The sequence below is a fragment of the Monodelphis domestica genome, chromosome 3 (genome assembly GCF_027887165.1).
Source record: "Monodelphis domestica isolate mMonDom1 chromosome 3, mMonDom1.pri, whole genome shotgun sequence".
Classification (NCBI taxonomy): Eukaryota; Metazoa; Chordata; class Mammalia; order Didelphimorphia; family Didelphidae; genus Monodelphis; species Monodelphis domestica.
This window is the reverse complement of record NC_077229.1, coordinates 101,438,940-101,459,796: the sequence shown is the minus strand read 5'-3', so window position 1 is coordinate 101,459,796 and position 20,857 is coordinate 101,438,940. Positions and strand designations below refer to the sequence as shown.

Genomic DNA, 20,857 nt, shown 5'->3' with positions numbered 1-20,857 from the left:
TGGCCTCTCCTTTATTTCTATCTTTATTGCCTTTAGGAGATCTGCATTGAAAAGGCCCCTGGGGAGAAGTTGGGGATCAGTATACGAGGTGGGGCCAAAGGTCATGCTGGGAACCCCTTTGACCCCACTGATGAAGGTGTCTTCATTTCCAAGGTGAGATCTCCTGAAGCCTAGAGGGATCCTCCACTAAAATAATTCCAAGATTAGGTTTTTCTTACCCTGCTCTTCCCCACCAAACCCTGAAGGGAAGTTCTCCTTTCCCCTTCAAACATATCTATTCTAAGATGATCCTTTTCTATCATTCATACATTTTTTTCCCCTGTGCTTCCTAGTGACAGAGCATGACTTTCCCCCAATGTCAGTCTGCTGAGTTTCTTCTTCATTCTCCTGATATCCCCACCTTCATTCTCACCTTTTCACATTCCTTTGGTTCTCAGGTGAGCCCAGCAGGTGCTGCTGGGCGAGATGGCCGACTTAGAGTAGGGATGCGGCTCCTTGAGGTGAATCAACAGAGCCTGCTGGGCCTGACGCATACTGAGGCTGTGCAACTACTTCGTGGTGTTGGAGACACCCTCACAGTGCTTGTCTGTGATGGTTTTGATCCTGTAGCTGCTGCTGCCCTTGAGGTCAGTCACCCAGCCAGTGACATGGAAGGGAAGATATTTAGTAGACATTTGGTCACGCTTGCTTCGCTGTGCTAAGTGCTATGAGTATAAATACAAGAGTCCTCACCTTCAGGGAGTTTAAGTTTTAATGAAGGTGACAACACTTAGAGGGCCTGAGAGGGTTGGTTAGGAGAGTAAAAGGGCAAGAAGTACTAAAATATGGGAGATTCCTTGGCCCAGAGATGACCTGGCCAAGGGGCACAACCTAGTAATTTAACCTCTCTGAGGAGCCTCCATCTGTAGAACAGAGGAAAGAATACCTCTAGCAAATACCCATTTAGTGACCTGAGCCTCTAAACAGCCTCTAAAATCCTCATAATCAGCAGCCTCCAGCCTATTCATAAGATGGGCACAGGTCCGATGTCCCTTCTTCCACACAGTGTTCCATGCTGTTAATTCATAGCCCAGGTGTCTACCCACCCAGTGATTCTGATTCCAATTCATATGCTCAAGTGTTAGATTCTAGTGATCTTGATATTAAAATAGGCCAGTTAGGAAAGGTAGACTAGCACCAGATTGTAAAGGACTTTTAAATGCCAAGCTGAGGAATTTGTTTTTTTTACTGAGGAAGAGGGAATTCCTGATGATTCTTGAGCCAGGGAGTGTCATGGACAGGAAGTTTATTTTAGAAGGTTGAATTTAAAAAGAAGAGAGTAGAAGCTAAGAGCTCAATTCAGATACCATTGCAGTAATTAGATAGAGTAAGAGGTGATGAGGGCCTGTACTTCAGTGGAGAGAAGTGGAAGGTGTTATACAGGCATGTTGGCAAGACTTGGTAACTGCATGGATATTTGGGGTTACTGGAAGGGAAAGAGTTGAGATTTATTGATTTGGTTTGGCTGCACTCAGGACCTTTGAGCTATCCTCCCAGCCTTAGAAGGCAGTTCACTACTTCTGAGAGATTCTCTTCCTGCTGTTGAAATAATTCCTATCACCAAATTCAAATTCAACATTTATTAAGCATCTGCTGTATACAAGACACCATGCTAGAGAATAGGCTCCAGATTCCTTCCTTCTCAGGGAGTTTCATTTCCTGTGTACATATCTAGAAGAAGCCCAACACACCCACAAGCTTCTTAAGAGTGGAGACAAACTGCCACAGCATGCCTTGTAACCTGAAGCTAGGTGGGTCTCAGTTTCTTCTTCTGTAAAATCAAGGGATTAGACCACATCAGAGTTTCCTAATCTTGTTGTGTCCTAGATCCCTTAGGCAATTTGGGGAAGCCTATGGGCAGAATTAGGTTTTTAAATGCACAAAATAAAATACAGAGGATCACAAGGGAAGCCAATTATATTGAAATATGTATACAGTTAACAACAACAACAAAAAAAAAACAGTTCTCAGAGCCCAGGTTAAGAACCTTTAAGGTTAAGAGATTATCTCATTATAAAAGTTTCCTGCCACTTGGCCCAGACTTGTGTTGGGTCTCCTTCACAAAAGCCCTCTACATCTTTGTCCCCAGCTCTTGGCTTGGGAAGGGCTCCAGGCTGAGAACCCGAAAATATTTTATGATTGTATTCAGCTTGGCAAAAAGGTAGTTAAAGTTAACACAGAAGATACTAGATGAGTTGTCATGCTACTGACACAGTGAGTATGTTCTGTTGTTGGGTGGCTCCCCCCCCCCAATCCTCTCTGAGCACCCAGAAATTGAAGCCCAGCTAAGGAGGAGCCTTCTTGTGAATCACAGGCATGGAGGATGAAAAATCTTTGTTCTTCTGAAGGAAATGCAACCTCAGTACAACTCTCTGGGGAGCTACCCTAGACTGGGAAAGGTTTTAAGCCCAGAAACACAGATGTTGTTCTTCTGGATCTTTATTCAGCACCACTGTGTATTTGCCCAGGAAATTAGGGTACACAAGGAGATAGCTGAAAGGAAAAGGTATATACACAGGTCGAAAAAGCAAGGGGAATTTTTTTAACTTGTTCTTTTGAGGGGAAAATCCCTTAAAACAATCAATAAATCATTTATTGTTAAAAAAAAAAAGAGAGAGAGATTATCTCTTGTTCCTTTTGCAAAAGTACAGATAACTTTCCAATTCAAGTTAGAAGGTTGGACTTGGAGACAGGAAACTCTTGAGTTTAAATCCTGCTTCTGGCATGTGCTTTGGATACAAGCTGTGTGAATATGGGAAGTCACTTAACCTCTCAGAATCTCAGTCTCCTAATCTGTAAAATGATGACAGCACCTGTGTTATGTAACCTTCCAGTGGTTGTTGTTAGTCTCAAATGAGATAACTTTGAATGCCTTATCACTGTAAGTTATGTAAGTTACAGTGAGTTCTGCACACGTTTCAATTAGTGATGCCTTTACCTGGAGCTGAGTGTTTAATTTCATTGGCCTACAGTGCTTCTCTTATAGCCTGAGATAACTAGTATTCTTTATGTAATATAGTATAATAAAGCAAGTAGTGATCATGGAGTCAGGAGGGGCCTGAGTTTGAATTCTGAGTATACTTCTCTGCTTCTAAACCTTTGATCTGCAAAATGGGGATAATATTTGAATCACCAACCTCAGAGAGTGCTGTGAGAAAAGTACTTTGTTAATCTAATAGTGCTATTTGAGTTTACTTTTTTCTTTTCTTGAATGGATTTGAACATTTTAAGTTATCAAAATTAACCTAGTACATAAGGTAGCTCTTATCAGAGTTTATTCATTTATAGCAACATATCTGCAGTAGTACATGCCTTGCTTCAATGTAATTCCAAACCAGATTCTCCTCCTGGAGCCAGGTCTTCACATATCCCTCTTGCTTTTTACTTTTCTCCTTTCCCAGATGTCTCCAGGTATCATTGCCAACCCCTTTGCTGCTGGTATTGGGCGCAAGAACAGCCTGGAGAGTATCTCATCCATTGACCGTGACGTGAGCCCTGAAGATCTGGACAAGGTTAGTAAGCTGCATAGTCAAGCCTCCCTCAAGTCCTTTGAGTGGCCCACATGACTGACATGAACAAAGAGCTTCCCCAGTGAACTGGTGAATATTGGGTCAGAGTTCAGTTGTTCCATGTGGCTTCTCCTTGAGGACAAACACTGTTGTCTCTCCTCTCTCTCTCTCTCTCTCTCTCTCTCTCTCTCTTTCTCTCTCTCTCTCTCTCTCTCTCTCTCTCTCTCTCTCTCTCTTCCCCCCCACTTCCGTCCCTCCCTCCCCCCTTCCATCCATCCCATAATATGTGTATCTATAGGGCTACAGGTAGGCTCTTCCCATCCTCCTGGCTTCCGGTCTGTTTAATTTCCATTTTCACCCTTTTCCCACCTAAATCCTGTGGTCCTGGACTGGTACAGGAGGCTTTAGGTAGGAAATAAACAACAGGAAGTGCCCATGTAGAGGGGGCATGTGTGTATGTCTCTACACCTTGCTTTTCACTTTTTTTCTCAGTGAGTTCATTCACATGTCTCCTGTGTCCTGGTGACTGCTGGATTAATAGAGGTACCAGGAAGGCATGTGGTTATAAATGTTTACTCAGAGCTAGCTAGGGACTAGCTAACCCTTGCCAAAGATTAACGCCAGTTCTAAGACTTCCTAGAAATTCCAACCTATTCCTTGCACTCTTTACATGTATATACACTCGTGTACATCTTACATACCCACATATGTTATATAGCAAGGTCTTTGAACCACAGAATTTCATGTCAGAAAATACACTGGAGGATATAGCATCCAACTCTTACCTGAAAGATGTTGCCTTAACAATATTACTTTAAAATAGTCATCTAGCTTCTATTCAAAGACCTCCAGAAATGGAGGAATTTATTAGCCTACAAGGTAGCCCTGGTTTCATTTTTAAATTGTGCTAATTGTTAGGAAATTCTTCCTTATATTGACTTGAACTCTGTAACTTCCTAATTCTTCTGAAGGCAAAAAGGGCTATTCTAACCTATCTTTCACATGGTAGCCCATCAAATACCTGACGGCAACAATCATGTATACACACCTCTATCACTACCAAGTCTTCTCAGTTAAATTCAACCAACATTTGCTAAACCCCACCCTTCTTATAAAATATTATTTATGTGTAGGGATACAAAGACTAGAATAAAATAGCCTCTACTTTCTTTATTTCTTTTTAAAATAATTCCCTTCTGCCTAATAATCAATACTGTGTATTAGTTCCAAAGCAGAAGAGAAGTATGGTCTAGGTAATGGGAGTTAAGTGACTTGCCCATGGGCTAAGAAGAAGTATCTGGGGCCATATTTGAACAGAGGAACTTTCTATCTCTAGACCTTGCTCTCAATCCACTGAGCAACCCAACTGCCCCCAATAGCCTAAACTTTCAAGGAAGTTCCCCTTGTCTGGGGCAACACATATAAACAAACATCCTCTGTGCCTTCACATACTCCTTAGGTTGCAAGGTTTCTAAGCTTATTACCATTCTGGTCAGTTTTACATATTCCTTCTCATGTAGACATGCACTTTCTCACTGGTATATTTTCTTTGGATTGTCTTGCAGACCCTGAGTCCAGAACCCCTGAGACTGGATTACCGAACCCTGGCTGCTTTGCCTGGAAGCAGCAGTATCCAGAGAATTAATTCCAGGGTAAGTGAGCTCTTGCTCTCTCTCTTCCCCCCTCTCTCCTTTTCCTGCCCCCCCTTTTTTCCCAGTTACTATAGCTCTCTTTCCAACACCCTTGGCACCCCTCCACCCTTCCCTTTTCTTTCTCTCTTGGCCTGAGGTCTACAGGAACATGTGTGAGCTGTATGAAAGGGAATAGGATAGAGAATGAAGATAAGAGTATGAGATGGATGATATCAGTGATTGCTGAGGGGCTATAAAAAGTTTGAGGGAACCAGTTAGGAAAGTTTTCTGAGTACCGATGAGCTTTGAGTTGGGCCTTAAAGGATAGTGGGATTTAGAATGGCTAGAAGTAGAAAAGATTTTCCAAGCCCAAAGAATAACAGGAGCAAAGATGGAAGTGTCAGTAATTTACAGGGCACTTTCAAGAGACAACAAGGAAACCGAGTAGCTAAAGCCGCAGATGAGGCAGGGAGGAGACATGTTCAGAAAGGTAGGTTGGGTCCAGATTGCCAATGGCTTAAGGTAAGAGGCACTCAATTAGGGCTTCTCTGAGGCTGCAGCAATAATAAACTTGTAATAAATCATCTTTGTATATAAAGCAGTGGGACAAACCCAAAGGATAAAGTCTTTACCATGGGAGATCCTTAAATTTGGTAGTGAGATGGAGTGAGAAGGGAGGGATGCTTGGTAATATTGTGAATGATTTACAGAGCAGTGTAGAAGAAAGGACTCTGGGCTTGGTTCAGCCTCTGGCTGTGCTCCTCACTACGTTATAGCCATGGCTAGATCCTTTGACTTCTTTGGGCTGTAGTTTCCTCCTCTATAAAATGAGTTTAAATAATTTTAAGACCCCTTCTAATCTGGGATCCCAAGGCAGAGTAAAAGAGAACTCCTGACAGTGTCTGCCCAGGTGACCCTAATATTTTCAGTTTAGCATATATAACAGAAAGGACAAGTTGGGAAGAAATTTGATAACTAGATGAGCTTAAGTAACTAAACTATGATAAGGACTTGGAACTTAGAGGAGAGTTCAGGGCTAATGATATAAAATGATGAATTATTTGGGTTTGTTTTGTTTTAAGACCTTTACCTCCATCATAGAATCATTACTGTGTATTGCTTCCAAGGCAGAAGAGCGGTAAGAGCTAGGTAAAGGTCGTTAAGTAACTTGCCCAGTCACTTGCCAGAGTCATACAGCTAGGATGTGTCTGAGGTCAGATTTGAACCCAGGACCTCCCATCTTCAGGCCTGGCTCTCAATCTACTGAGCCACCTAACAACCCCCCCCTCCCCCCCATAGATTACATATGAAAGGTGAAAGTTGAGAAAAGAACAGAATATTAAGAGACTTAGGACTTGGCAATATATGTCCTAACCTGACCTAAAGGTTGGGATGGAGAAGATGTCTCAGGAAAAGAAGAGTCAGAGAAAGCCATTATAGTGTATTAGTGTAGAGGTCAAAGAAGAAAGGTTTCAAGAAGGAAAGGGGGAAACTGCCAAGATCACCCTGTTTTCCCAAATGTGACCTTTTCCCTGAATATTTCCCACAGTTCTAGTCATGTCAGTGGCTCCTCTTCCATATAGGGTCTTTACATAGCTCTTTCCTCCTCATTTATTTCTTCTCCCCTCCCCCTAGCAGATAAAAATAGCCAGCTGGGTGGGTGTGACCAAGGGCAGTCCAGCAGCTGGGAAGCCCAGGACCCTCAGGAATGTTGTGGGGCTATGAAAGGGGTGTAACCCATCTAGTCCTGGAGGCCAGTGTTCTCCAGAGGAGGTGAGGAGACTACATCTTTGTTGGGGGGCTCTGCTGAGGCTTAGTTTTGGGGGGAGGATTTTGTGGGTACCTGTACAGTTGGGGACAGGGAGGGAGGTCAGTTTAAAGGTGGGTTGTAAAAGAAGATGCATGAAGGGAAAAGGAGGAAATGAGAAGGGTAGAGGGACTATAAATAAGATTTAGATGCCTTCTAGCATAAAAAAACTGGGGATTTTATTTTGGTACTAACCCCCTCCCATCACTCTCTCTGATCCTATACATTTCCCATTCTCCCCTGCATACCACTCCTCCTTTTTGTACTATTCCCATATTAATTCTTCCCCTTTGATAAAAAGTCTTCCCTGCCCTTTATCCTACTTACCTCCCTCTCCATGTTTCCTGCTGGTAATGACACAAAAGTGTTTGAGAAGGACCTTTCACAGGACTCCAAAGCCATTATAAAGAGTCTATAAATAAGCTAATTAAAGGAATTTCAAACAGGCCATTTAGTAGCACTTCCCAAGGTGGGCTCAGGAATGGGAAAGGAGATTTCAAGAAACAGGCTCAATTCTGTGCCCTGGTCTTTTCTGAGGAAAGGTATCAGGAAGATTCTTCCTTCTAAACTGCCTTTTAGAAGAGCAACTGAGTTAGCAAGAATAGGTCAAGCAGTGGTAAATATGCAAGATATTCTGGGCTTAATCAGCACATTAAATATTAGTAAACTCTCCTGGACAGCCATTGGAAAGTTTTAAGGGAATTTAAGGGTGAAATTGGGGAAAGCTTGATGAAAATGTATAATGTGTCCTGACAAAACATGCACTGTTCAGGAGACCTGGCACATAGCCAGCATGCCTCCTGCTGGAGATGAGGCCTATAGCTGGGATGCCAGAGAGACAAGGCAGGCAGCTGTCTAGGGCCCCAAAAGAGGAGAACATACCCAGACATACTTGATCTTTTTTTTTTTAATGAATGCACATTTTCAGTAACAGCCATTGTTATTTATATGATGATTTAAGTCAACTTTTATAGTGAAGGTTCAAAGTCCCCAAAGGCAGTAATATAAATGAGGTGTCATTTTTAAAACTTGTATGTCTATGGGTTGAGAACTATGATTAGTAGGGAAGGTCTTCTAGAAATGGATGTTCTAGAACATCCTGATCTTAGCTTAACATTTAAAAAATTATATAGAAGAAATATAGTCTAAAATAACCATGATTGGAGACTGTATATGACTCCAGTGGGTAGTAAAATATTGTTCTAATCGAACAGATTACACTGACAACTCCTGAAGCTGAACATGGGATAGGGAAACATTAATTTGGACAAATGTAGAATATATTAGGAAGGAAATCATTCAAACTCTACTCTTCTGGACTTTGAGTTCCTAGAGAGAATGTAGAAAGAGGACCTAAGAATCTTTATAGATTTAAATATCTTTATTCTAGAACAGATTCTTCTTCAGATAATGGTTGGTCTTGAATGGCCTTCACAGTCCCTTCCAATTTTGTGACTTCCTTGAGGATATGTACTAAGATTGTTGTGATTAGAGAGGTGGCCCCTAACAGCAAGGAGCTGGGAATTAGAGTGAAAATATTCACCTCCCCTTTACCTATAGCCCAAAGTGCAGGTGTGATAAGTAGACATCATTCAGGACATTAACATGCTTAAAGAAGACTCAGAAAGAACAAGAATAGAAACAAGGAAAGATTGTTGAAGGCAAGATGAAAAACACAAGCCTTTTAATATTGGAAAATTGAAAGCTAAGAAAAAACAAGATCCAAGTCATTAAATTTATAAAATATATAGAGCAAACATGAACTTAATGCATCAGATCAGACAATAAATTGTGGGAGCCTGAGAGAGGGATTTAGGTAGGATAGATAGCAAAAAGTCTTATATCATAACAAGTTGTAATCCCAGAGGTTGTTCCAAGCTAGAAATACAGATTCAAATAGAATTTTGATAAATTACTGAGTTTCAAGGTCCTTTGGAGAGGATTTTAGGGATAACTCTAAACCTTCAAAAATAACAAATTGGGGGGGTAGTAGCTAGTGGATTGAGAGCCAGGCTTAGAGATAAGAAAAAGGTCCTGGTTTCAAATTTGACCTCATAGACTTCTTAGCTGTGTGACCCTAAACAAGTGACTTAACCCCTATTACCTACCCCTTACCGCTCTTCTGCCTTAGAACCACTACAGTGCTGATTCTAAGATGGAAGGTATGGGTTTAAAATAATAATAATAATAATATATTGAAGATTGACCATAGTGTTTTTGAAACCAGTCCTTGGTACCTTGGACAGAATTGGGGGGTGCTAGGCTGGCAGAAACAGGATTGACACTAGGGGAAGGGAGCATTGTTTTGGGCTTTATTACACTTGTGTCCATCATCTTTCCTCATCTCTTCTTCCATCTCCCTTCCTCACTTACACTCCTTTTCTGTGTGTCCCATCTCTGTTGGTCTGTCTTCCATCTCTCTCTCTCTCATGTGAAGCTCCAGTTTTACTCTCTCCTGCGTGACAGTCTCTGGGACCCCAAGCCCAGCGCGATGGACAGAGCCCCAGCAGACCTGCACAGAGCTGAGGGCAGCTCAGAGGTCTCAGCCTTGGTCCAACCTAGCAAAGGCCCCTCTGGGTTTACCCCAGTCATGGGTGCCTCCCCAAGAAGTTCTGAAGAGCCCATGGGGGAGGGGGAGAGCCTGGTGGATTGCAAGTCAATTCCGTTTGGGGAGAACCCCTTTGTGCTGGCCAACCGGGGAACATCATGCCTAGGGGGACCTCCCCTGGGATATGGCCAGGGAGGGGTGCTGAAGACCAGCCTCTGCATCCCCAAGGCAAGCAGTCCTTCACCCTTACCCCAGTAACTGTGTAATAGAGACTAACCTGGGATTTGGGGTTGGAACTAAGGTAATTGTAAGAGATACTAATTGTGATCCCTAATTTTCAGACCTAGAAACGAAGCTGGGGGAGGGAGAGAAAGTAGGGAATTCTAACTATGACCTCTAAACCCTTCCCTCATCTATAGGTCTCATAGTATCTTCTTCATCCAAGTTCATTTATATCCTTGTTATCTATGAGGATACCCACAGAGAATATTTTAAGCTTTTTCTGTCCCATCCCCAGATCACTTAGCCAACTCTCAACCCTTCACCTCTCTCCAACTTCCTATACTTTTCTCTGTCCTAGCCTTTTAAACTCCATACCCAGGTAGATATATATTGTTCTATGCATATACATATCTATCCCCTTTGGGCCTTGTGAGATTTTGATTGTATCTGTGTGTATACCTTCTGTTTCCCTCTCTTTTCTCCCCCCATTATCTCACAATTTTGTCTCCTCTTCACTTCTAGGCTTCTCCAGGGGCCATAGGAAATCCTCTTGAAGCTCCTCGATCTCCCAGTAGCCAACAGGTGAGTTTCAATAAGGGATGGGACTAAGAAAGGATATTGGACTGGAGAATTTGTAGTAGTGAATAGACAGCCTGGCAGGGGAATCTTTTTTTCCTGACTAGGGTCTGTCAGTTAAATATATCTTTAATCAAGACTCCTTACTCTTCAGGAGCCCTTGGTGTAATGGCAGAGACCTGTCCCCTTTCCCATTTAGGCAATCGTAAGGGTCTGAACTAGTGTGGTGACTGTATGAGTGGGTAGAGAACAACAAATATGACTTATTATGGAGACAGAAAATTAGGAAGGCTTCACATCCAATTCAGTGTATGAAGTGAGGAGGAATAAATGTTAAAAATCACTTTGCTGCAAACCTGTGTCACTGAGAGGATGATGGGGCTCTTAGAAATCAAGTAGTATATGGCTGGTTTGATGGTGCTGGGGAGAAGATAACAAGTTTCACTTTGAACACATTGAGCTTGAGGTGCCTCCAAATAAAGATATTCAACAAGTAGTTGGTGACTCAAGAATGAAATTTAGGAGAGAACTAAGAGCTGGATATGTATATCTGGAAATCTTCTGTATCAAGGTGCTAATTGAACCCATGAATGTTGATGAGATCACCAAAGTACTGAGAATATTGAAAAGAAGGCAGCCCAGGAAAGAGCTTTGAGGTGGAGGTTGGATTGTAATCTAGCAAAGAAAACAGAAGGGGTTAGGTCAGATAAGTATTTCATGAAAAGTTCATCAGAAAGGGGCAGAGTTCTGTATGGTTTGAAGGACTTTGTTACCAATGAGGAAAGCAAGGAAGGTTTTCTGGAAGAGGTGGCTTTTCAGTGGGTGGAAACAGTAGGCAAAGGGGATGTGAATTACAGACAGTTCTTGCCTTAGGTAAGGGGACTTCTGGAAGGCTTCTACTTAAAGATTTTACCATAATGTGAATTTTCCCATGGAGGTTGGAAAGGGACGGGGCTGACATATGGGGGCCAGGGACAGAAGCATGGTACCTGAACACTGACAGACAAAAGACTGACATGCAGGGCCCTGACAAGGACAGTTAGGCATATGGGTGGGCAAAGGTCTCCTCTCTCAGTGCCTAAGGTCTCAAGCCAAGCCCCACTGTGTGGTGGTGGCATCGAGTCTTCTGCCTTATTTTTTGGGTGGAGGAGCAGTGTTGTTGATGTTTTTGGTGGGGAGTGGCTAGCTGAGGGGTAGAAGCAAAGAGAGAGAGCATAGTACTGGTGTGGACTGAAATGTCCCACAAACCCTGTCAAGCAGCTGTACATTGTCAAAAGAACATAGAGACAACTAGTTGATTAGAATGGGGCCATCTTTCATTTAAAATTATGAGTTGCTTAGATTCACAGTTATGAGAAGACTCCTTACATCAATCTTTAGATGTAACCTAGATCCTTGGTTAGGATCTCTGGACAGCAAGTATAGGTGGTTCAGTTTCCCAGTGTAAAAAGGAATTCTTTATTCCTTTTTGTATTTTAACTGGGGACCTGGAGGTCCTCTTACCGTAGAGATGTGTAGGGATTAACTAGCCCACAGTGATAGGAAGTAGAAACCATAGAGACAGGTAGGAGGAACCATAGAGACAGTGACAGAGACAAGCCAATCTTGGACCTTTGCCTCAAACTTTGAGGTTTGTCTCTGTCAAGACAGGAAGTGAGGTAGAGAAAGGGCATAAAAAGGTCCAGCATCAGTTGGGGGGGGGGGGGAGTCGGGCATTGGGACATGTGCTGACAGGTGCTGGCAGTTGTGGGGAAGTTGGGTGCTGGGAATGTGTTGGGTTGGTGATTGGTGTTTAGTTGCTGGAATATAAAAGGTGAGCCTGAGCTTATTGAGAGGGCGTTTGGCTTTAGCCTTTAGAGGGTTTGGGCTGTTAGGTTTTTTCTTTCTTGAACTTTTTTTTGGATGTGGTTGGTCTTCATTGACAGACTTAATTGGGATTGGATTAAACACTGATTGGGTTGGTTTTGATTGGGGTGGATTGGGTTGGAACTTTGTGGGGGTGATTGCTATTAGTGGTAGTTAATAGGCAGTTATAGGTAGACAGTTTTAGGTAGTAATTATAGGTAGTTATAGGATAACTAGTATAGACATTAGGATATTTTTCTTTCTCTACCTCTTTCTTATATTTCCCTTCTTTGCTATATATATTCTTTTCAATCTTTATTTTAATACAACTTAATTGTTAAAAGCTGCTCTTTTATTTTTGCCAGACCCCTATTTTAACCCTTACACCAGTGACAGGACTAGGTTCAAACAATGTTCAATTCCCATACTCAATGCCTTCCTTAGAGTCTGTGCAGAAACGAGCAAAACTTGACCTAAGGTTGCCCCAGGGTGTTTAATATCCAATTTTCATTGGTGTTTGCTTTCCCCTAGTGGGCAGAGTGAACCATGGGTAAAGCCACATAGAACACAGTGGACCTTGGGTAGTGACATCATTCATTCCCCTGGAGACACAGGGCAGCAACTGCCCAAGCAAACGACCCCTTCTTTAGTAACTAATCAAGATAAAAATCATTACTAAAAGTCCTTATCCCCTTTTACTCTCACACTCTCTACCTTTACTTATCATACCTCCTTACCTTACCTTAATTACTTACTGTACTAGCAACTCTGTTACTATATTCTCTTATAATAAACCTCGTTTCCTCAAAATGGAGTCAGTTTGAGCCATCAATCAATTCTTTGGACAAGACCCAATCAGCATTGCCCACATCAATACTGTAAGGTAAACATAGCTATTTGTTTTAGAATGTGGATTTTTTTTTTTTTCAGAATTCTTTGTGCCCTAGTAGGCTGGCAGCAGAGTTCTGCCACAGGCTTGCTCTCCAACTAGTGCTTCCAGCAGGCTGAGACAGGGGCAACATTGGGCAGATCTGTGGAGGGTGTAGGAGCACATAGAGCTCCATGAGCGAAGAGGAAGTTCTGTAGAACAGTCCACTTAGATTAAGTGAGAACTGGCCATCTAAGCAGAGAACAGTGTTAATATAAACTTAGAAATAGGAAAACACAGGGCATGTTAGTTGAATAAGAAAGTAGTCCAAGACCTTAGATTATAGGATTAATTAACACCTAGTGAGACAGTCCTAGCCCTGCATGGTACTGGTGGAATAGAACATGTTCACAAAAAATAAATGTTGGATATATGTAGAATACACAGTATTGGAGAGATGAATAGGGATATCAGTAACTGGGGGGATCAGAAGAGACCTTTTGGAGGAGAGAACACTTCAACTGAGCCTTCAAGGAAGCTTGGGATTCAAAAAGGATCCAAGATTTAGAGCTAGAAGGGACCTCAAGAGTCCTGTAGAATGACTCCTGATTGAATAGAAAAGACACAGAGAGGTCAAGACACCACATTTTAACCTGACTTCTAAGAAAACAACGCAGCTAGTGATGAGGGACTGGAACTCAGGAGAGAGATGAGGTCTAGAAATAAGTCTGGAAGTCATCTGCAATGAGATGCCATCAGCATAAAATGGGCAAAAAAGTAACATGAGAGATTATTGAAAGAATAGAGTGGCACAAGATTTCAGAGAGGAATGGAGCATTTGTTAAGCATTTACTATATGCAAAGCACACTACTAAATACTGGAGATACAAAAAAAAAAAGAAAAGTAAAACAGTCTCTGCTTTCAAGGAGCTAATATTCTAATGGGAAGACAACAAATATGAAAGGTTTCAGCTGCAAGTCTAGTGGAAAGATCCCATGGTACAACAGATATTTATGCCTCTTCTTTATGTCATGTCCTTTAGTAAATTCATATCACTTTCTGATGTTGAACCAGCACCAAGGACTTCAGTGGGAAGAACTTCATTAGCCATGTCTGTAATCTCTGCAGGAGCAGTTGCCGGGCTTCACCTCCACAGGGATTGTTTTCCAGTCTGATGACTACAGACACAATGGTTAAAGCATTGCTATTCCCAAGGTTCTTGGGTACAGTTAGTCAATTCACTTGTAGGGTTCTTGCTAGGTGCTCAAGATACCAAAGAAAAGGCAAAAAACAAACAAACAAAAAACTCATGAAATTCCCAGTCTATTGAGAGAGATGCATGCCAACAATTACATACAGAGTAAGATGTACAGGATGTCCCAAAAGTCTTTTAACCACACTAAGGATTTTAGGACACCCTCTAGACAAAATAAATTTGGAATATGCAATATATGGGAAAAGAGTGATCAAGGTAGTACTGGTGATTTGACTTGGCTGGCCAATGCTGCCTCCTGTTTCTCCCTCAGAGAGTATTGTTGCTTCATTGGATTGCTGCCCGTGTGAGTTGATTGGCAGTTGCTGGAGATGACTATCCCTTTCTCCAAAAGAATTGCTTCCTCACATGATGGCTCTGAAGGCCAGGCTGAAAACAAATTTGGTAATTTAGAAGGTGCTGCCATTCCCAAGGCTTCTAGGCTTATCTGCCTGTTGATGGTAGTTGGTCAGCAGTTGTTCCTGGTGGTAAAATAAGGAAGGTAGGCCTCCTTTGAGAAAATGATTACTTCCCTCAGTGATAGCATCAGGGGAACATTGCTGTAGTTAGCACAAATGTTATTTTTATATTACAGATGAAGGAAAGTGACACTTAGAGAATAGTCATGACCTAAAACTAAGCTTTACACAAGTCAGTACAGAGAAGAGCTGAGATCTACTTCTAGGCCTTTTTTCCCCTCTACTATAATGGAACACTCTGAATAAGTGGGATGTCTACTTAGGCATAATTAGAAAAGGCTTACTAGAAGAAATCCATCTTGTGTTGTGCCTCTAATAATCATATTAATAAAAAATAATCTTTGTATTGCTCATTAAGGGTCAGAAACAGTTTTGACTCTGTAAAAAGGAATGGGGAGGATTATTCAGAAAAGGAAAAGGACCAATTTTTCAATAAAGACCTTTGCCCTTAAAGTGACTATGAAGGTGGGATATGCTATGACTTGTTTGGAGAGGAATGTCAGAAACCAGAGTGGTTCTTGAGGTTGAGCTTTAGGCTAAAAGAAATCTATTCACTAGCACTGTTTTAGATGAAGGGCCTGAATCCCACTCATACCTGTGGCCAAAAGGGTCTAGATCCATGACAGCATTGTGGGAGAAAGGGGGCAGAGCAAACGGTAAATGGGGTCTGCTGAAACTGTGACTCTAGGTAGATGGGAGGAGGCTATTTATGAAGACCTTGCTCTGGGAGCTTGAGGCTAGAGACCTATGTAGAGACTAGACAGGGAAAGAACACACCTATTGACAGTCAGAAGCCACTTTTGAGGGGGAAAAAATGACTTTACAGAATGTCAGTATTATCCGAATGAAGAGAATAAATTGAGGGGTCTCTCAGAGGATGGGTTAGGAAAGGATAATGAAGTGTAGGGTAGGACAAATCAAGCCAACAAATGTGAGGAGGCCCTCACAAAGATTGCAAAGCCAATGAAAAGAGACTTTATGGAGTCATTGAGAAGAATATCTGTGGGACACATCCTTTGGTGTTGACCCTTTGTCCAAAGTGGTCCAAGGAATAAGAATGTCATTAGGATGAGATGACTAAAATCTTTGACTTTAATGAAGATGATGCCTTAGAAACGACTGGTTCATGTTTCGTGTCAGCCAATCCTAAGGGCATAGTTCATTCCAGATATAATGTAGCTATGTAATTTAAATAAATCCCCTCAACTGACATCAATGCCAGAACTTTTAAAAAACTCGGGGATAAAACTATGGAACTACCAACCAAAATTTGGTTACAGATGAGTCTTGCCAAAGGTGTCTTACTTGGCTGATTTGCAGTTATCAAATCTGGGAAACAATTCCTGTGGAGATGCAACCTGCTCCTATAGAGGCTATAGCCACAGCCATACAGAAAGTTCTTGCTACCAAAGTTCTTTATTAAACACTTGTATGGTTCTATGCTAAGTGATAGAGATAAAAAGTTTAAAAAAAAAGGCAAAAAACAGTCCCTGCCCTCAAGGAGTTTGCAGTCTAATAAAGGAGACATTGGCACTTGGGCTTCTAGGTCCAAATAGCCAACAAGGTGGTAGGCCCTGTCAGGAAAGGATTAGAACCAGCACTACAAATGATCTTCCCATACCCAGCCTGTAAGGGAGGGGTGGGGGCAGAGGCAGGAATGTCTGGCTACCCCATCTAACTAGCGATAGAACAATTGACCCTAGTGATTAAAGTCAGAGACTCTGAAGAGGAGGAAGGAACCTCAGATATTCTCTAGCCCAAATCTTATCCAAAGCCAAAACTCTTAGTTGAACTGGTTTTGTGGTGGGATTATGTCCTATGAAGATGAACTAAAAGATATTCAGCTTCCACAGTCTGGGAGGAGGACCCAAACTGAGAAGAAGGAATGTAATCAACAATAACAAAATCCTAAAGAGGTATGGGGGAACTAAAGACAGTGAGTGAAAGCTGCACAGAAGGACAGGGTTCGTTTTGACCTAAGGAACAACTTCTTATATTTAGGGTAAAGACAAATGGATTGCTTTGTAGGGTCTTGAACTCCCTGTCACTATAGTTTTTCAAGTAAAGTTTTAATGGCTGTCTGCCAAGAATGTATAAAAAAGGGATTTTTGCTATGAATGGAAAGTTGAACTGAGTAACCTCTGATCTCTTCTAAAAGTCAGTAGTTCTAGGGGAAATATACACTTGTCCACCAAACCCAAGACCTAGGGACCAATACTAGCATTTTAGCCAGACTCGACCTACCTGAGCCCTTGGAGTCTTTTCCTGGCCTCTGGTTTCATGGGTATACCTTTCCCTTCCAACCCTTCTTTCTTTTCTTGTCTTCTTTGGAATGAATCTTTGAAGACATATTCAAGGTACTCTTTCAAGAGGGTAGCAAATTTTGCACATCTCCTTAGCAGATTCTGAAGAGAAGGGTATTTGTGAATGCCCCTAACCTAAGGTAAAAGAGAAGCCAGTTGTGGCTTCTCTCAGTTCCTTAGTACTCCTCTGAAAGGTGGACCAGTGGGGTGGACTTGAAGGAGTTAAACTGATGGTATAGAGGGTGGGTGTACAACTGAGTCATTATAAGGCAGAGCCCAAGAAAGGCTGGTTTGAGGCTAGTCTTGAAGCTCTAGCTTGAATAGGTAGTAGTAGGGATCAGGGTTAGACAATTCCCAGATAGCTCTGTGCCTTTTGGCCTCTCTTAGATAGATAGATCCCTGTAGTTTGTAGGGTGGGGTCCCTCTGATCTCTTCCTCTCTCTCCCATGGATCCCTCTGTACCTGTTTCTGGTGCCCTCAGCCACCTGCCTCCCCCCGACCCCTCCACCTGGTGGGCAGGGAGACCCGGTTTGTAAGTGTCTTATGTGCTGCAGCTCCTTCTGCTTGGCATTCCCTCTGCCAGATGGTCTCCAGTTCCTCTCTGTCCCTGCCTCTCTCTCCCTCTGGCACTTCATTGGGAGGAGCTACTAGCAAGGCATGTGCTTTGGGGCTTGGCCCCTGAGGTTTTAGGATAGGCCAGGGCCTCCTTTCTCAACCTAATATCCCTTTCCAGCCTTTTTATTAGAAATGTGGGAAGGGCCAAGGAGGAGGTGACTTGGAATTCTCCAACCTAACTTTGTCCTGTGGGCACAGGATGCAGCTGGGGGGCAGGCTGGCTGTACTGTTGGCTGTTAGTTCTGGGAGGGTGGGGATGGAGGGGAGCCACACTGACAGGGGAGAAGTTTACCAATTCTTCCTTTGTTTCAGGCCTCCATCAGCTTCCTGCCCTCCCAAGAGGAGCACAAATCTGTGAGTGTCCTTTCTACCCTATGCCCTTCCTCTGGGCTTTGGGGATACCTTTTGCCAGTTCCTTACTGTTTCTCTAACTTCTGCTCCATTTCTCCCCATATGATCCTCTCCCTTTATCTGAAACTATGCCCTACCACCTTTTCTGTTCTCTTTCTAATCTTTCCTTTTGACTCCAACTCCTCTTTTTCCTTCCTTGTTTCTTTTTTTCCTCTCTATTTCTTTTCTTCCTCTCTATTATCCATGCAGACTAAACCTGGGGTAATCCAGCCTCGGCCATGGCCAGTGGGATCCACCACGTCTGGTGGTAGAGACAGCCCCAACCCCTTCCAGTCTTCACCCCTGCCTTGGGCCTATAGCCCCAGCTCTGTAAGTTTCCCACCCAGTTTACCTTACAGGTTAAAAGGGAGACATCACCTTGAAGGGAGGCTCTCCATTCCCTAACCCTATTTAACACAGATATATGAAAACTAGACATCTGCTTTGGGAATTGGTATCTGGATTGGGGGTTGGGGAGAAGAGAGAGAGAGAGATAGACAGGGCCTGATAAAAAGAGTCATTTTTCTGAAGACAAAGCAGCTAGAGATAAAGCTGGAGCTGAAGATTCTGGAGAAAGAACTTACATGGAGAGAGGCATCATAGAAATCTCCAATCAGGCTATGGGTTTAGGCTCAGGAAACAGTTTTTCATGACTACTATTCATCCTATCTTTTTCTGCCTTCTCCTTTCCCTCCTACTCCTACATTCCTTTTTACTACCTTCTCCCTCTTTTCCTCTTCTTCCTTACCCCTATTCAACTTTACCTATTCCTTTCTCTTTCTGTCCTTCTGTCTTCCACAGCCTCGTACCTGTCCCCCATCCCCACCCTCCCCCAGTGAGTTCCCTGTCAATGTTAAGCAGGCCTACCGGACTTTCGCAGCTGTGCCCCCCCCTCACCCTCTGACAGAGGCTCAGGTATGACCTGACCCTTGGGGAACTTCCAGAACTAAGTCTAGTTTCTCCTCTGCTCCTCTTTAAGACTTCCCAATCTTAGCTGAATAGCCAATTATTTCCAATTTTCATTGAGCATCCCCTTCCACTGACACCCCACCTCCCTTCCACCTGGTTTTCCCAATAGGAGTTGCACAGGCAGAGTGGCTCCAAGTTTCCCCAGAGGTGAGGGGGCAGGTGGAAACATGGTGAGCATGGAAGCCATGGATGAGAAGTGAGGGTTAAAGTGGATGCTCTAGTGACTAGAGTCAGATGTCTTCTTCCTCTCTTCTCAGGTGATATCTCCTGGTAATACTGCCAGCCCAGAACAGTTGTCTTTCCGTGAGAGACAAAAATACTTTGAGTTGGAAGTGAGGCCTCCCCAGGCTGATGGTCCACCAAAAAGGGTATCCTTGGTTGGTGAGGATGACCTGAAGAAGATGAAGGAAGAAGAAGGTGGAGTAGCATTTGATGGAAAGAGATTGGGAGAAAGTGTAATTCTGGGGATTGGTTGGACTGGAAGTAGTATAGAAGTCTCCACTAAAGCTTCTTATCATTCTCTTCCTTCCCCTACTCCAGCACGGAAGCTACAGCAGAAACGGGCCTTACTTCTTCAGGAAGAGGAAGAAGAGGAGGCAGAGGAAGTTGTAGCAACTGCCCCTGCCCCATTGGAGGGTCTGGAGTCCCTAGGAGAACAAAAGAGCTGGTGAGAGGTTGGGGCTTTCACTTGTAGACTAAATCAGTCCAGTAGACCCTGACCATGGTAGTTAGGGTTTGGCAAGACAAACCCATAAAATTCAGGGTAGGCCTTTCATCCCACTGTTTCCTACTAGTTATGTTGAAAACCAGTTGACTGTTGATCTGAGGCTTCTTTAGGTGGTACTCTACATGTCTGGCAAAGCCTTGTTTGTATGGCTGGAAGAGTGGATGCCCTGTCCAAGGCAAGGGACTTCAATCACAGTTTAGTCTGGGCTAACAAACTTCTCTGCATACCAGACAGCCTTGTTGGGCCCTTGTAGGTCTATGGAGTATGCTTTTGGGAACTGAAAGACTGTTCCTAGATTAGGACAACCAATGGCAGGTCAGCCCAGGATAAGAGGTGGCTCATCAGAATCTGCTACATCTGCTAGAGGCTTGATGCTTCAGGGCTTCACCCTTATCCATGAGATAGACAACTTCAGCTACCGTAACAGATTTGCTCCTTTACCCTTCACTACCTTCTAGCCTCCCCCAAACTGAGCCCTCCCATTCCCAGAGGAACTCACTGGAAGAAGGATCCCAACAAGAGCCACGCCCCAACTGCCCAGCCCGGTAAGCAGGGCTCTCTATAGGCTTTTTGAAAGGGGATGGTTAAGGACGGGCTCAGGAAGGATCTGGGGTCTAGAGTTGGGGCATCAATTATATCATAAGGGTCTAGAGGTTGGGGAATGGTATCAACTTTGTTACTGCCCTTTCAGTATTGAGTGTCCTTCAGGTAGATCCTTGTGTCGCCTACAGGCTGAGCCCCATGTCTTTGGGGGGCGGGGAATTGGGAGCCCCAGTCCGGACAGCTAAGGCTGAGCGACGGCAGCAGGAACGGTTGCGTATGCAGAGTCCAGAACTCCTGAGTGGGCCTGAACGGGAGCTATCCCCAGCCGAACGACGAGCCTTGGAGGCTGAGAAGAGGGCACTCTGGCGGGCAGCCAGGTGCCTGACCCCCTTCTAGATTACTGTCTAGTCCCACAACACTTCTTTCATGATACCACAAAGGAACTTGACCACAAGGGGAATGAGAAAAGCTGGTTTCTGCTAGACTTGCTGATTGCTATATTGTGATGACTGCTGGTTAGGATGCCATTGGTT

General features: G+C 43.3%; 1 protein-coding gene across 44 annotated transcripts in view; it reads left to right on the top strand.

Moving 5' to 3' along the window:
* SCRIB (scribble planar cell polarity protein) overlaps positions 1 to 20,857 on the top strand; it is an 81,758-nt gene that overhangs the window by 49,635 nt on the left and 11,266 nt on the right. For 11 of the 44 annotated variants that reach the window (XM_016432009.2, XM_016432002.2, XM_016432004.2 and 8 more), the window contains 14 exons: positions 37 to 153; positions 438 to 626; positions 3,441 to 3,551; positions 5,114 to 5,200; positions 9,424 to 9,762; positions 10,279 to 10,338; positions 17,562 to 17,612; positions 18,008 to 18,049; positions 18,296 to 18,415; positions 18,887 to 19,000; positions 19,312 to 19,471; positions 19,595 to 19,721; positions 20,240 to 20,326; positions 20,513 to 20,701. In XM_016432009.2, coding sequence (XP_016287495.1) covers positions 37 to 153; positions 438 to 626; positions 3,441 to 3,551; positions 5,114 to 5,200; positions 9,424 to 9,762; positions 10,279 to 10,338; positions 17,562 to 17,612; positions 18,008 to 18,049; positions 18,296 to 18,415; positions 18,887 to 19,000; positions 19,312 to 19,471; positions 19,595 to 19,721; positions 20,240 to 20,326; positions 20,513 to 20,701 — 1,793 coding nt within the window. The remainder of the gene's footprint in view (positions 1 to 36; positions 154 to 437; positions 627 to 3,440; positions 3,552 to 5,113; positions 5,201 to 9,423; positions 9,763 to 10,278; positions 10,339 to 17,561; positions 17,613 to 18,007; positions 18,050 to 18,295; positions 18,416 to 18,886; positions 19,001 to 19,311; positions 19,472 to 19,594; positions 19,722 to 20,239; positions 20,327 to 20,512; positions 20,702 to 20,857) is intronic. The other 33 variants (XM_056822833.1, XM_056822837.1, XM_056822841.1 and 30 more) reach the window with 16 other exon arrangements.